A 16,876-nucleotide genomic window follows, 5' to 3' on the forward strand; every position below is an offset into this window, starting at 1 on the left:
AGTGATTTTGGACAACTCCAGAGCAGTCCCTAGCATGTTCGAGGACGAACGTATGTTTAAGTAGAGGAGAATCTAACGTCCCGACCGGTCATTTTGAGCTCTAGCGCGTCGTTCAGCGGCTTGAGACCTTGAGTAGTTTCACTTCAGGTATTATGACTTGTACGTGTGGTCGAAATTGAATTTCGGGAAGTTTGGAGTTTATTTGGAAAGAAAATCTTAATTTCGAAAGCTTTAAGTTAGAAAAATTGACTAAGGTTTGACTTTTGAGCAAAAGACCTCGGAATCGGTATTTGAAGGTTCCAATAGGTTTGTATGATGATTTCGGACTTGGGTGTATGTTCGGGTTGAGTGTCGGATCACCCGGGAGCATTTCGGCGATTATTGTGAAAAGTTGGCATTTGGAAGGCTTTAGAATTTCCTAACTTTGGTTTGAAGTGGACTTTGATGTTATCGAAGTCCGTTTGATGTTCCGACCCTTGGAATAGGTTTGTATCGTGATTTGTGACTTTCACGTAAAGTTTGGCGTCATTTCGAGATGTTTGAGTGTAATTCGGACGCGTTCGGCAAAGTTTGAAGGTTGGAAAGTTGAAAGAAAGGTTTTGTCCATCGATTTATAATTTTGTTGTTGTTTGACGTGATTTGAGGTTTCGACTGAGTCAGTATCATGTTGTGGGATGTGTTGGTATGTTTGAACGGTGTCCCGGAGGCCTCGGGTGCGAATCGGATTGGAAACGGATCGATTTTTGACTTGGGAGAACTGCTGAAGATTAAGGCTTCTGGTGCGATCGCACCTGCGAGGTTATGGCCGCAGGTGCGAGACCGCAGAAGTGGCACAAGGGTCGCAGAAGCGGTAGGGAATGAAGCTGGACGGGATTCGCAAGTGCGAGAAATTTGCTGCCCCTGCGGGCTCGCATATGTGGGAGGAGAAGCGCAGAAGAGGATTTGTTGGGAAAGGCTGGGACCGCAGATGCGGTCGAGTTTTAAAAGAAGCGGAACCGCACCTGCGGATGAGGCATCACAAAATCGGGGACGCATCAGGGCCGCAGAAGCGGCCAACGACCTGGCTTGGGTCCTCGCAGGTGCGACATTGAAGCCGCAGAAGCGGTCGTCGCAGAAGCGAGATTTTGGACCGCAAAAGCGGGATGTTCTGGGAACTGTGTGTTTTTAAAACAGGGGTTTGGCCCATTTTCACTTCATTTCGTCCATAGGAGCCGATTTTGGAGCAATTTTGGAGTGCCATTTTCATCATCTATTGCGGGGTAAGTGATTTCTTCACATTGTGAGTTATATACATGGTTTATATATGGATTTAAGCATTTGAATTTGTAGAAATTGGGATTTTGGTAGAAAACCTAGGAATTTGGTATTTTTAGATTTTGACCACAAAATTGGACGTGGAATTTGGAATAAATTATATATTTGAGTTCGTAATGTTATGGGTAAAGTTTATCTTCGAAAAGTTTTGGAATCCGGGCACGTGGGCCCGAGGGTTACCTTTATTGGCTTTTAGAGCGGAATTGGGGATTGTTATGAATTGATTAATTACGAGCATTGGAGTATGTTTTAACTGAGTTGCACATTGTTTGACTAGTTTCGGATCATTTGGCTTGAATTGAAGAGTTAGAGAGGCATTGGTGCCGGTCATGGAACTTTGGAGCAAGGTAAGTCTCATGTCTAACCTTATGAAAGGGAAACTACTCCTAAGTGATATTTAGTGTTATGTGCAACTAGTTGTGAGTGCTACGTACGCATGAGGTGACGAGCGTTCCTACATAGCTAAAACATGTTTATGTCCGGGTAGACTTAGGACTTTATCATGTAATAATTGAATTATTTGAACTCGTTCTACTGGCTTAATTAATTAAAGTTATAACTGAACTTGATTTAGAAATAAATATATGTATACTAGGCCGAGCCTTAACACTTTGAGTTGTGGGCGAGTTATTTGAGAAACGGTAAAGATTATATTCATTTTCTGCTCATGTACTATATTGTAAGCACGTGTCTCGTAATTCGGTAACTTCCTTCCTTTCTTGTGGAGCGCGCCGAATGCCTCGGAGTATAATAGATGCATATATGGTTCGTGCCGCTCGATCCTCGACAGTGTACACATTATTCTGGATTGGGCCGAACGACCTCGATAGAATCGTGCGTTATATCGCTAGTAGTTCGAATATTCACGAGATAATCTTTCCACTAATGCTTGACATTTTATATGGTATTCCTTATTTACTTGATATTGGCACTTGGCATTTTCTGAGTTGTTAAGGTAGAATACAAGATCCAGAAATTCATACTTTAAAAGAAATATTTGGAAGATTATGTAAGTTACAGATTTACCCCACTATCGATGTGCACTTCATATCTGTTCTGAATTATTATATTATTTAATTGGACCTCTAGTAAGTGTCGATGTCGACCCCTCGTCACTACTTCTCCGGGGTTAAGCTAGATACTTACTAGGTATGTGGTTTTTTACGTACTCATGCTGCACTTCTGCACTAAATATGCAGGATCTGATAGGTTCATTTGGTGATCATTTAGGCGCGTGGGCGCACCTGTTGAGGAGACTTTATGTGAGCTGCATTCCAGGCTACGTACCACAGTCCACTGAGTCTCCACCGTACTATTTACTTTATCCTGTCTTATTTACATTTTGGACAGATGTTGTATTATTATTGTACTCCTTAGAAAATGCTTATGCACTTGTGACACCGGGTCTTGGGGTTATACTAGATGATGTTTATGGTTTCGTACATCATTAACGTCTTTCAATTCTTTTATAAACTCCATATGTTGTACGTCCCCATGGATTTAGGAGTGTAAATCTCCTTCCTTATTAAAAACTATGATTTCGAAAGTAATAAAATGAGTAATTAAATAAATAAATCACCGTTGGCTTGCCTGACAGCGGCGTTAGGCGCCATCACGACCTATATTGGATTTTGGGTCGTGACACGTCTGAGTCCAAAATTACCATCCGTTCCTAACTAAACCATCAAAACTCCAATCCGAGGTCAAATACAAAAAAAGTCAAACTTGGTCAACTCTTCTCACTTAAAGCTTCAATCATGAAATTCATTCTTCCAAATCGATTCCGAATTTCCAAATCGATTTCGAATAACCTGAAAACCAAACACGACGATTCACATATGTCATAATACATTATACGGAGCTACTCATGTCTCAAACTAGCGAGTGAAGGGCAATTGCTCAAAACGACCGGTCAGGTGGTTATAATTAACTTACTTCCTAAGTTTTATTTTGTAGATAATCTATCTTCAAATAAGATTTTTTTTTAAAAATATTTATGAGTAGCTTCAAATCTAGCTTTATATCATATGAATATGACTTTATAGTAGATTATTTTTTTATATATATATTTAAAGATAACGTAGGTGTCTGTAACAAGGTTTCCGTAGATGAACCTGCGGAAGGATCATTGTCGAAACCTGCAAAGCAGAACGATCCTTTTACCCTTCTGCAAAGCAGAACGATCCACGGTCAAAGATGATAGATACTGGTATGTCATGAAGTCAGACAATCTTGCGGATATAAACCTGAGCCAGCTGCTCTGAAGAATAGGCAGTCACTATTAGAATTAAATGAGTCGACTTGGTCAACCTGTCCACAATCACCCTGAGTCTATGGGAGCCCAACAACGAAGTCTATGGTGACACGCTCCCATTTCCACTCGAGAATCTCAAGCCGCTTAAGCAAACCACCCGGCCACTGATTCTCATACTTCACCTGCTAACAATTTAGGCATCGAGCTACATATTCCACTATGTCCTTCTTCATTCTCCTCCATCAATAGTGATGCCTCAAGTCCTGATACATTTTAGCGTCACCCGGATGAATGGAGTAATGGAAACTGTGGGCCTCCTGGAGAATCAACTCACACAAACCATCCACATTTGGCAAACATAATCAGCCCTACATCTGCAATGCATCGTCATCCCCAATAGTAAACTCCTTGGCATTGCCATGCTGAACTGTGTCTTTGAGGACAAGAAAATAGGGGTCATCATACTGACGCTCTCTGATACAATCATATAGAAAAGACCGAGAAACCACACAAGCTAGAACTCGACTGGGCTTCGAAACATCCAATATAACAAACTGGTTGGCTAAGGCGTGAACCTCCATTGCTAATGGCCTCTCCGGTGTCGATAGATATTCTAAACTACCCAAACTTTCTGCCTTTGAACTCAAGGCATCAGCCACCACATTGGCCTTCCCGGGATGATATAGAATGGTGATATCTTAGTCCTTAAGCAACTCTAACCACCTCCACTGCCACAAGTTAAGATCATTATGTTTGAACAGATGTTGTAGACTCTGGTGGTCGGTAAAAGCCTCACAAGGAACACCATACAAATAATGCCGCCAGATCTTCAATGCATGAACAAAGGCTGCCAACTCTAAGTTGTGGACTGGATAATTCTTCTCATGGGTCTTCAGTTGTCGAGACGCATAGTCAATCACCCTACCGTCTTGCATCAACACCGTGCCAAGGCCAATGCGTGATGCATCACAATACACAGTACATGACCCTGAGCTCGTAGGCAACACCAACACTGGGGTTGCAGTCTTGAGCTTTTGCAAGCTCACCTCACACTTCCCGGACCATCTGAATGGAGCACTCTTCTAGGTCAACTTGGTCATAGGTGCAGCAATAGATGTGAAACCCTCTATGAAACGACGATAATACATAGCCAAACAGAGGAAACTACGGATCTCAGTGGCTGAAGACGGTCTGGGCCAACTCTTCACTGCTTCAATCTTCTTCAGATCAACCTTTATCCCCTCACTTGAAACCACATGACCCATAAACAACACTAAATCAAGCCAGAATTCACACTTTGAGAATTGTGCATACAACCTCTTCTCTCTCAAGGTCTGGAGCACAATCCTCAAGTGTTACCCATGATCTTCTTGACTGTGGGAGTACACCAAGATGTTGTCAATAAACACAATGATGAATGAATCAAGATAAGGATGGAATATACTGTTCATCAGGTGCATAAATGCTACGGGGGCGTTGGTCAGCCCAAATGACATCACGAGGAACTTGTAGTGACCATACCGAGTCCCAAAGGCAATCTTCAGAATATCTGAATCCTGAATCTTCAGCTGGTGATAACCCGACCGCAAATCAATCTTTGAGAATACTCTAGCACCCTGAAGCTGATCAAACAAGTCATCAATGCGTGGCAATGGATACCTGTTCTTCATTGTAACATTGTTCAATTGTTGATAATTAATACACATGTGCATAGAACCATCCTTTTTCTTCACAAACAAAATTGGCGTACCCCACATCGACACACTAGGACGAATGAAATCCTTATCAAGCAACTCATGCAACTGCTCCTTTAAATCCTTCAACTCCGTTGGGGCCATACGATTTGGTGGAATAGAAATGGGCTGAGTGCCCGATAACAAGTCAATACCAAAATTTATATCCCTGTCAGGCGGCATGCCCGGAAGATCCGCTGGAAATACATCTGGAAAGCCTCTCACTACCGGAACTGACTCAACGGTAGGAGTATCACCACTAATATCCCTCATGAAGATTGGATAAGCATCACAACCCTTCTCAATCATCAGCTGAGCTTTTAGAAATGATACAACCCTGCTAAGAAAATAATATAATGCACCCCTCCACTCTAACCGTGGCTACCTGGAATAGCCAGCGTCAGAGTCTTGGCGTGACAATCCATAATAACATGATAGGGAGACAACCAGTCCATGCCTAAAATAACATCAAAGTCTACCATACTAAGTAACAATAGATCAGCTCTGGTCTCAAAACCACCAATAACAACTAAACACGACCGATACACACGGTCCATAATAATAGAATCTCCCACAGACATGGACACACAAATGGAAGAACTCAAAGAATCACGAGATATATCCAAATACGGAGCAAAGTAAGATGTCACATATGAATAAGTGGATCCCGAATCAAACAAGACTGATGCATCTCTATGGCAAATCGGAACCATATCTATAATGGCTGAGTCGGAAGCAACTGCCTACGTCCTACCCAAAAAAGAATAGAATTAGCCATGTCCTTCCCCTCTAGGGCGACCTCTACCCACCCGTCACCCAACCCTAGCTGGCTGTGCAGGTGGAGCGGCAACTAGGGCAGCAACCACAGCCTGGAAAGTTTGTGGACCAGATTGAATCCGTGGAGCCTGAGTAGCCTATGGAGGTGCACCCCTCCTGAGTTTGGGGCAATCTCTAACTATGTGGTGGGTATCACCACACTCAAAACAAGCTCTCAATGGGCGTGGCTTCTAGGACTGGCTTGGTCCTGGTCGGTTGGACTAACCGCTGAAGGTACCCCGAGCAGGAGGTGCACTTTAAAATGGCTGAGCAAAGTGTGCAACCTGAGACTTCGGAACAACCGAAGCACAACTAGAAGCTGGAAGTGTTGAATGAATTGGACGACTCACATATCCTCTACCATGACGAGTTGTAGCTGCAACGTGACCACCACTAAATCCTCCCATACCACGAGGCCTCTTGGCCTCCCTATCATCTCTCTCACCGCTCAGCATACCCTACAACCCCCATGCAATCTCAACCACATGCTGATATGGAGTATCTATCTCCAACTCGCTAGCCATGCTGAATCTAATACCATAGTTGATCCCCTCAATAAATCGATGGACTCGCTCTCTGACTGTAGAAACCAAGGCAGGTGCATGTCTGGACAAGTTACTGAATCGGACAGTATACTCTGGTATTATCATAGTACCCTGGCGCAGCTGCTCAAACTCCGCGTGCCATGCATCCCAAAGGGTCTGAGGGACAACTTCTCTCAAGAATAACTCTAAGAACCGAGTCCATGTAAGTAAAGTTGCCTCGTCTAGGCTACCCTCCTCGTACACTCGCCACCACTAGTATGCCACTCCGAACAGCTAGAAGTAGTGAAAGCAACCCCGCTCGACTCCATGATACACATAGTGCGGAGAATACAGTGGCACTCCTCAAGAAAACTTGTGCATCCTCTGAAGCTAAACCACTAAAAGTAGGAGGGTGATACTTCTTGAACCTCTTGATCCTAAGCTGTTCCTCCTCGGATGTTGTTGCCCTAACCACAGACTGAACCGGAGCAACATGTTGTACCAAAATAACCTCTGGAACCTGATCAACTTGGACCCGCTGCTCTGGGGTACGGGCCGCGGGAGTTTGTGCTCCTCCCCTAGCCTAAGATGTGGGTGGTGCAAGAGGAATCAACCCCGCCTGAGCTAAGGTACCAAATATGCTCAAGAACTGTGCGAGGGTCTCCTGAAGTGCTAGGTGGCAACAGGTGCCTCGGATGCTTGTCCCCTATTGGTGGATCCTCTGTCACAGTTCGGGAAGGTGCTCTGGCTACACTACGTGCCCCTCCTCAACCTCTACCCCGTCCCCGAACCCAACCTCTCGCGGCTCCAGCAAGGGGTGCGGGTGTCTGATCGTCGAATACAGCAGTGCGTGTCCTCACCATATGTGAGAGAATAGAAAGTCAAAGATTCAGTTTTTCGAAGTCAACCAATTCGCACGATAAGGAATCAAAGAAATGAAGTTTTTCTAACAGTTCTGTAGCCTCTCGAAGATAAGTACAGACGACTCTGCACCGATCCGCAAGACTCTAATAAATCGACTTATTACTCGTAACACTTGTGACCTAGAGCTCTGATACCAACCTGTCACGACCCTAAATTTCCCTCCATAGGATGTCGTGATGGTACCTAGTCTCTACGATTAGGTAAGCCTAACAATTAATAGTAACTTGGCAGAAACAATTATCAAAATACTAAAACAAGTCTGAATAACCAATTTAACCTTCTAATACAAAACATAATCTGAACAATATGCTCCCCAAAATAGGTGGAACTGAGTCATAAGCTTTATAGAGTAACACTAGGATAACTACTACATCACTGTCTAAAAGAACTACAATAGTAAACAGAATAAAAGGGAAGGTAGACTTAGAGGCCTGCGGGCGTGGAGCAGGTATACCTTGAATTCTCCCAAGTAGCAACTCAATCAACTCTAGCGTTTCGCACGGGCAGACGTACATGGATCTGCACAAAAATATACAAAAGCGTAGTATGAGTACACCACAATGGTACCCAGTAAGTATCAAGCCTAACCTCAGTAGAGTAGTGATGAGGCCAGGTTTAGATGCCTACTAGGATAAAAATAAGTAGTATGAAAATGTAATACCAATATATAGTGGAAATGGAGAAATAACTAATACGAAACAAGATAATAACATGACCTAATACCGGAAATTAAACACGGAGATAGAATAAAAGAAGCAACTAAATAGAACTACAATGATCATATACGAACAACAACTGCTAGGACATTAAAGAATGAAACAACAAGAAATGTTCCCACCAAAACTCTTTGCAACATGAAATAAATAGCAAGAAAACATTTCTCAATTTCAATCATAATCTTTCTTTATACCGCCGCGTGAGCCTTACATTTGAAATAGGTTTTGAAAACATTTTTCCCGAAATAGCAACACGCACTTTAGCCCACGTTATGACACCGCGTGGCTTCACATAATTCCCCTACAAGCAACACGCATAGAAATCCCACTTTTTACCGCCTCATACGTGTCAATATCACATCAAAATAACAACTTGCACCACAAGTACCCATATATCACAACTTGACAATAATCAACAATATCAGTGTTTCCACAATAATAGCCCATGGCTCCACCACAACGTGTACAAGAATATCAACAAGAACAATGAATGTAAAATGTTCAACAAGAAGATGTTTCAACAATAACAATTTTGTCTCAACGTGATAACGCTTCACAACTTCAACACCAATAACTCAACAATAAGAAACAATGTATAACCACGATGTTAAATAAGAATAACTCACAATGGAATAGATAACGCATAACAATCACTTCATTTAATGGAAATCAACACGGGAAAGGATACCATGAACAATAACTCCAAATAATGGAAATCAACAATGAGAGAGACAACATGAATAATAACTTCAATTAACGATAATCAACAATGGAAGAGATAACATGAACAATAACTTCAAATAATGATAATCAACAATGAAAGAGATAACATGTAACAATTAAAGAGGTAACAAGTTCAACTAAAGAATGAGAGCAATTTATCAATTAGAATGTAGAACAAGTGTTAACGAAATCATTTAATTCATGTAAGGATAGACTAACAAAAGTAATAATAGATTGGCTATGAGAATTTAGAACATGATATGACGATTAATTTAAGACATAGAAGAAGTATAAGTAGCCTAAACCGATCAAATACCACGTACAACCCGTGTACCCACTCATCACCTTGCATACACGGATTACACTTAGCACAATTGAATCAAACAATACCAATCCTATGGGGTAGTTTCCCCCACAAAAAGTGTGGCAAGACACTTACCTCAACTAGGCCAATTCAACACTCAAAAATAGATTTTCCTTTATAATTTGTCTCCACACAGCTCAAATCTAGCAAAAATCGACTTAGTATTATCAAATAATGCTAGGAAATTTAATTACAATAGATAAAGCTAAGATCTTTACACTTTTCCCAAAAAATCAACAAACGTCAACCCGGGGCCCGCTCGGTCAAAACCTGGGTCCAATGGTAGATTCCGACTACCCATGACCCCACGAGTTCATATATGTGATTTGTTTCACAATTCGAGCCCAAATCGACTCTCAAAATTTAATTTCTTATTTTTCAAAAACTTTGATAAAGTTTCACAATATTTCACTTTGATTCACATGATTTTTATGTTAAACTCTAAGATATGTTGATGGAATATGATTAGAAATGGATTAGAATCACTTACCCAAGGTTTATAGGTGAAAATTCCCCCTCCAAATCACCTTCTACCGAGTCTAGGGTTCAAAAATGAGAGAATGAGTTCAAAACTCCCGTCTCCCGGCCCTTTAACCAGCTGCAGATGTCGCATTTGCGACAATGGGTTTGCATTTGTGAACCCTCGCAATTGCAGACCAGGCCTTGCATTTTTGAACCCTGACAACCTAAGCCAACATCGCATTTGCGATAAAGGCTTCGCAATTGCGAAGTTGATAGTTTGCAATTGCGAACTCAGTTCAAAATATGCTTCCTTCGCAAATGCGAAGGGGAAGTCGCATTTGCGACAACTACCCCCCTTCTGTCATCTTAGCAAATGCGATCCTGGTGTTTGCAAATGCGAGCCTGGTGTTCACAATTGCGACACTAGAGCACCATACATGAGATTATTGCCAACTTTAGTCCAAAACACTCTAGAACATGTCTGAAACTCATTTGAGCCCTCCGAGCTCCAAACCAAACATACATACAAAAATATCATACGAACTCGCTCGCGTGATCAAAACACAAAAATAATATCTAAAATTATGAATCAAACAAGAAAATGCATGAATTTTAAAGTAAAGTTCAAGAATCTCTAAAATTACAACCTAGCATTCGAACTTGTCAAATCAACTCCAAACGACACCAAATTGTGCAGGCAAGTTCTAAATACCATAACGGACCTATTCCAAGTTCCAAATTCAAATTCTGAGCTCAAAAGCTAAAAGTTAACCTATGGTCAAACTTTTCAACTTCAAATTGCCAAATTTTGGCAAATCACGATACGAAGCTATCAGGGCTATAAAACACAGTTCTGGGGTCGTTATTTTCTAATTTAAACTTCTATGTCAAGAATTAAGGGTCTAAATTGGCCTGAAAGCTTCCCTAATGAAACTAACCAACCCCGCAAGTAAATAAATCATAAATACACATGTGTGAAGCAATAAAAAAGGGTAACGGGGCGCAATTACACAAAATGACCGATTGGGTCGTTACAAGTTTCTTGCGATGTCATTTGGGCTAACCAATGCCCCAACAACATTTATGTACCTAATGAACAGTGTATTCCAGCATTATCTTGATTTGTTCTTCATTGTGTTTATTGATGACACCTTGGTGTACTCCCATAGTCGGGAAGAGAATGAGTAGCACTTGAGGATTGTTCTCCAGAACTTGAGAGAGAAAAGGTTGTATGCAAAATTCTCAAATTGTGAATTCTGGCTTGATCCGGTGGCATTTTTGGGTCAAGTAATATCGAGTGAGGGGATAAAGGTAGAGCCGAAGATGATTGAAGCAGTGCAGATTTGGCCCAGATCATCTTCAGCTATGGAGATTTGGAGTTTCCTTGGTTTAATCGGGTATTACTCCCTCTTAATAGCAGATGCCCATGCTTTTATTCGAAAGCCCTAGCGAATGATGAATCCCCAGATATTCAGCGTCTGGTTTTCATAGAGGGTTTCTCATCTATTGCTACACCTATGACCAGATTGAACCAGAAGGGTGCTCCTTTCAGATGGTCCGAGGAGTATGAGGCGAGCTTTTAAAAGCTCAAGACTACTTTGACTACGGCCCCAGTGTTGGTGTTTCCTACAAGCTCGGGATATTATATTGTGTATTGTGATATGTCACGTGTTGGACTTGGAGCGATGTTGATGCAAGATGGTAGGGTGATTGCCTACGCATCTTGACAGCTGAAGAACCAAGAGAAAAATTATCCAGTCCACGACTTGGAGTTGGCAGTCATTGTTCATGCATTGAAGATTTTGCGGGTTTATTTGTACGGTGTTCCTTGTGAGATCTTTACCAACAACCGGAGTCTACAACATCTATTCAAATAGAAAGAACTTAACTTCTGGAAATGGAGGTGGTTAGAGTTGCTTAAGGACTATGATATCACCATTCTATATCATCCCGGGAAGGCCAATATGGTGGTCGATGCCTTGAGTAGAAAGGCAGAGAGTTTGGGTAGTTTAGCATATCTACCGGCAGCAGAGAGGCCATTAGCATTAGATGTTCAGGACTTAGCCAACCAGTTTGTTAGATGGATGTTTCGGAGCGAAGTCGAGTTCTTACATATGTGGTTTCTCGGCTTCTCTATATCATCGTATCAGAGAGCGTCAGTATGATGACCGCCATTTTCTTTTCCTCAAAGGACATGGTTCAGTATGGTGATGATAAGGAGGTTATTATCGGAGATGACGGTGTGTTGCGGATGCAGGGCCGATTATGTGTGCCCAATGTGGATGGGTTGCGTGAGTTGATTCTTCAGGAGGCCCATAGTTTGCAATACTCCATTCATCCAGGTGCCGCTAAGCTGTATCAGGATCTAAAGCAGCACTATTGGTGGAGCAGAATGAAGAAAGACATAGTAAAGTATGTAGCTCGATGCCTAAATTGCCAGCAGGTGAAGTATGATCATCAACGGCCGGGTGGTTTGCTTCAGCGACTTAAGATTCCCGAGTGGAAATGGGAGCGTGTCACCATGCACTTTGTGGTTAGGCTCTCACAGACTAAGAAGAAATTTGACGCACTTGAAAAGTGCCGACTTGGTCAACCTTTCCACAATGACCCATACCGCGTCAAATTTCTTCTGAGTCCGTGGGAGTCCAACAACGAAATCCATGGTAATACGCTCCCACTTCCACTCGGGAATCTCAATCTTATGAAGCAAACCGTCCCGGCCAATAATACTACCTCAAGTCCTGATATATCTCGGCGGCACCCGGATGAATGGAATACCGCGAACTATGGGCCTCCTCAAGAATCAACTCACGAAGCCCATCCACATTGGGCACACAAAATTGACCTTGCATCCGTAACACTCCATCATCTCCAATAGTGACCTGCTTGGAACCACCGTGCTGCACCATGTCCTTAAGGACTAGAAAATTGGTGTCATCATACTGACGCTCCTTGATGCGCTCATACAAAGAAGACCGAGCGATTGTGCAAGCTAGAATACGACTTGGCTATGAAACATTTAACCTCACAAACTGATTGGCCAAGGCCTGAACATCTGATGCTAGCGGTCTCTCACCAACTGGAATATACGCAAGGCTGCCTATACTCAAAGTCTTTCTACTCAAGGCATCTTCTACCACATTGGCCTTCCCAAGATGATACGAAATGGTGATATCATAGTCTTTCAACAGCTCTAACCATCTCCAATGCCCCAAATTGATATCATTTTGCTTAAACAAATATTGTAGACTCTGATGATCTGTGAATACCTCACACGACATACCGTAGAGGTAATGCCTCCAAATCTTTAATGCATGAACAATGGCTGCCAACACTAAGTCATGAACAAGGTAATTCTTCTCATGAACCTTCAAGTGCCACAACGCGTATGCAATCACCCTGCCATCCTGCATCAATATTGCACCGAGCCCAATACGCGATGCATCACAATACACCGTATAGGATCCCGAACCTGTGGGCAATACTAACACTGACACCGTAGTCAAAGCAGTCTTGAGCTTATGAAAGCTCAACTCACACTCATCCGACCACCTGAATGGAGCACCCTTCTGGGTCAATCTAGTCAATGTGGCTGATGTGGATCAAACCCATCCACGAACCGGCGATAATAACCCGTCAAACCCAGGAAACTCCAAATCTCAGTAGTAAAGGTAGGTCTAGGCCAGTTCTGAACTGCCTAAATCTTCGTAGGATCCACTTTAATACCCTCGATCGATACAGTATGCCCCAAAAAGGCGACCGAGTCCAACCAAAACTTACACTTTGAAAACTTGGCATATAAATGACTATCTCTTAGAGTGTGAAGTACAACTCAAAGATTTTGTTCATGCTCCTCTCGACTGCAGAAGTAGATTAAGATATCATCAATGAATACATTCACAAAAGAATGCACAAAGGCCTTAAATACCCGATTCATCAAGTCCACAATATTGTTGGGGCATTTGTCAACCCAAATAACATCACTAGGAACTCATAATGCCCATACCAAATCCGAAAAGATGTCTTTGGGACATCTGATGCCCTAATCTTCAACTGATGGTAGCCAGACCTCAAATCAATCTTCAAAAACACTTTGGCACCCTGCAGATGATCAAATAAGTCATCAATTCTCGGCAATGGATACCTGCTCTTTATAGTGACTTTGATCAATTGTCGATAGTCTATACACATCCTCATCAAACCATATTTCTTCTTTACGAATAACACGGGCGCACCCCAAGGCGAGACACTAGGCCTAATGAATCCATTATCAAGTAAATCTTGCAACTTCTCCTTCAGTTCCTTCAACTCAAACAGGGCCATACATTATGGTGGAATAGAAATGGGCTGAATGCCCGGAGCCAAATCAATACAGAAGTCAATATCTCTGTCGGGTGGCATCCCCGGCAAATCTGTAGGAAACACCTCTAGAAACTCCCACACAATAGGTACCAAATCCATGGAAGGAACCCCCACACTAGAATCGAGAATATAGACCAAGTAAGCTAGACATACCTTCTTGACCATACGTCGAGCCTTCACATAAGAAATAACCCTGCTAGTAGAATGGCGAGTAGTCCCTCTCCACTCCAATCGAGGCAACCCCGGTATGGAAATCTAATACAGTATGATAAAGTGACAGCCAATCCCTGCCCAAAATAACATCAAAGTCTACCATATCAAGAAGCATGAGATCTACACTAGTCTCAAGACTCCCGATAGTAATCACACATGAGCGATAAACATGATCTACAATGATAGAATCTCGCACCAGCGTGGACACATACACGGGAGCACTCAAAGAATCACGAGGCACAACCAGATATGAAGAAAAATAGGATGACACGTAGGAATAAGTAGAGCCTGGATCAAATAGAACTGAAGCATCTCTATGGAAAATTGGAACAATACCTGTGATAACGGCGTCATATGACTCGGCCTCGGGTCTAGCTGAGAATGCATAAAAATGAGGTTGGGCCCCACCACCCTGACCTCCACCTCTTGGACGGCCTCTAGTTGGCTGGCCTCCACCTCTAATGGCTTGACCTCTACCTCTACTTGCCTGACCTCTAGCTCTAGCTAGCTGAGTGGGCGGTGATGCAATCGGTGCCGAAACCATGGCATGAGAAATCTATTGTGGCATGCTGCTCAAAAATCTAGGGTAGTACCTCCTGATGTGACATGTACCCCAACACTCAAAACAGCCATCCTGCTATTATGGCTGCTGAAGTTGCAACTGACCCGAATGGGCCGGATAATCACGGTTGTAGCTCTCGATCGGAGGCACACTAATATGAGTTGATGGTGCACTGTAGGCTGGCTGCCTAGGTGGAGATACATATGGACCACGACTACCCAAGGCACTGTGGGATGCCTAAAGTGCTGACTGAAATGGCCCAGGAGGATGGCCTCTACCAAAAGTACCCCTGCCTCCAGATAAGGCACCACCAAAACCACCGGAATGACGAGGCCTCTTATCAGACACCGGCCCCATCTCCTGACCACGAACCATCTCGATCTGTTTAGCAATATCTACGGCCCTATAGTAAGAAACATCATCCTGGTCTCCTTGGCTATCTGTAGCCTGATACTGAAGGTGAGCCCATCAATGAATCTCCTCACTCTCTCCCTCCCAGTAGTGAGTAAAACAAAGGCATGGCGATCTAGGTCCACAAATTAAGTCTCATATTGGGTGACGGTCATTCCACCCTGTTGAAGGCGCTCAAACTGTCTGCGATACTCCTCTCTCAGACTGAAAGGAATGAACTTCTCCAGAAATAGCTGTGAAAATTTATCCCAGGTAAGTGAAGTTAAACCAGCTGGTCTAGTTAACACATAATCTCTCCACCATCTCTTGGTGGAACCGGTCATCTGAAACACTGCAAAGTCGACCCCATTGGTCTCAACAACACCCATGTTATGTAACATCTCGTGGCAACGATCCAAGGAAAGATCTTGGTAAACTTATCCAACCTCATCAAGGCCTCAGATGACATAGTGGGCCTATTACTGGCCTGTGCCACAACAATCGGCTAAACTACCCCAACTAGTTGGGCTGCTGGAGTCTGATATAGGGAAGCCACCTACTCCGGGGTGTGAGTAGAGGCAGTCTGTGCTCTTCCCCTAGCCTGATAGACGGCTGGTTCCACCGAAAATGCAACTATCTGGGCCACATTCTCCATAAGGCCCACCAAGCGGACTAGAGCGTCCTAAAGCACTAGAGTGGCTTTGAATCCTTCCGGGACCTGAGCTGGTATGACAGGTATGGCCTAAGCTGGGAATTCTTCCTTATGAGCAATCTAAGGCTCCACTGCATGTCACGCCCCGAACCTAGGAGCGAGACAAGCACCCGGTGCCTCACCTAACCTGTCATACCAAATTGCGACTAAGGGACTCTGAACACATAATGTCATACTTTGGCCATGGGGCCACCTTGCAAGATAATTTGCGAAGCAAAATATAAAACTGAATGGAAACTAGCGCTAACTAAACATCAATATAAAGCTAGGCTGAAAAGGCCGTCATAGCTACTACAGCTGACAAACCACCAAATTATACATACCAGGCCTACAAACCCAACATACTGCACTAACCAACAGGATATGTCTACAAGCCTCTACTGATAGATGTACTATGATTGGAACAGGGCCCCGACCTACCCATAATATATATACAGATATACATAAGATGTACACAACACTCTAGACCTGGCAACTCCGAAAGACGTGGAGCTTACCGATCTGGCTGAACTCGGGAAACACCTACTGAGGAGATCTACTCGTCTGTTTATCTGAACCTGCATGCATGAAATGCAGCATCCCCGGAAAAGGGACGTCAGTACAAAATAATGTACCGAGTATGTAAGGCAATAACATAACTGAAAATCGAAACTGAACTGATAATATAATAACTGGAAGTAACTGGGAGTCAAAGATTATCTGGAGATATACTTACCTGCTGATACTGACTCAACTCCTTCAATATAGTAAGTAAAATAATTGTACGGCCTTATAAGGCTCGGTATATATAACTGCTCTGCCATAGTA

The 16,876-nt window shown here is 43.0% G+C and overlaps 1 protein-coding gene across 1 annotated transcript; it reads right to left on the bottom strand.

Annotated features, from left to right (window-relative positions):
- Positions 1–14,388: 14,388 nt before the first annotated feature.
- LOC138907364 (uncharacterized) lies at positions 14,389–14,949 on the bottom strand. Its single transcript, XM_070197962.1, has one exon. The coding sequence runs from the start codon at positions 14,947–14,949 to the stop codon at positions 14,389–14,391; it is 561 nt and encodes a 186-aa protein (XP_070054063.1).
- Positions 14,950–16,876: the final 1,927 nt, after the last annotated feature.

The sequence above is a fragment of the Nicotiana tomentosiformis genome, chromosome 3 (genome assembly GCF_000390325.3).
Source record: "Nicotiana tomentosiformis chromosome 3, ASM39032v3, whole genome shotgun sequence".
NCBI classification, from domain to species: domain Eukaryota; kingdom Viridiplantae; phylum Streptophyta; class Magnoliopsida; order Solanales; family Solanaceae; genus Nicotiana; species Nicotiana tomentosiformis.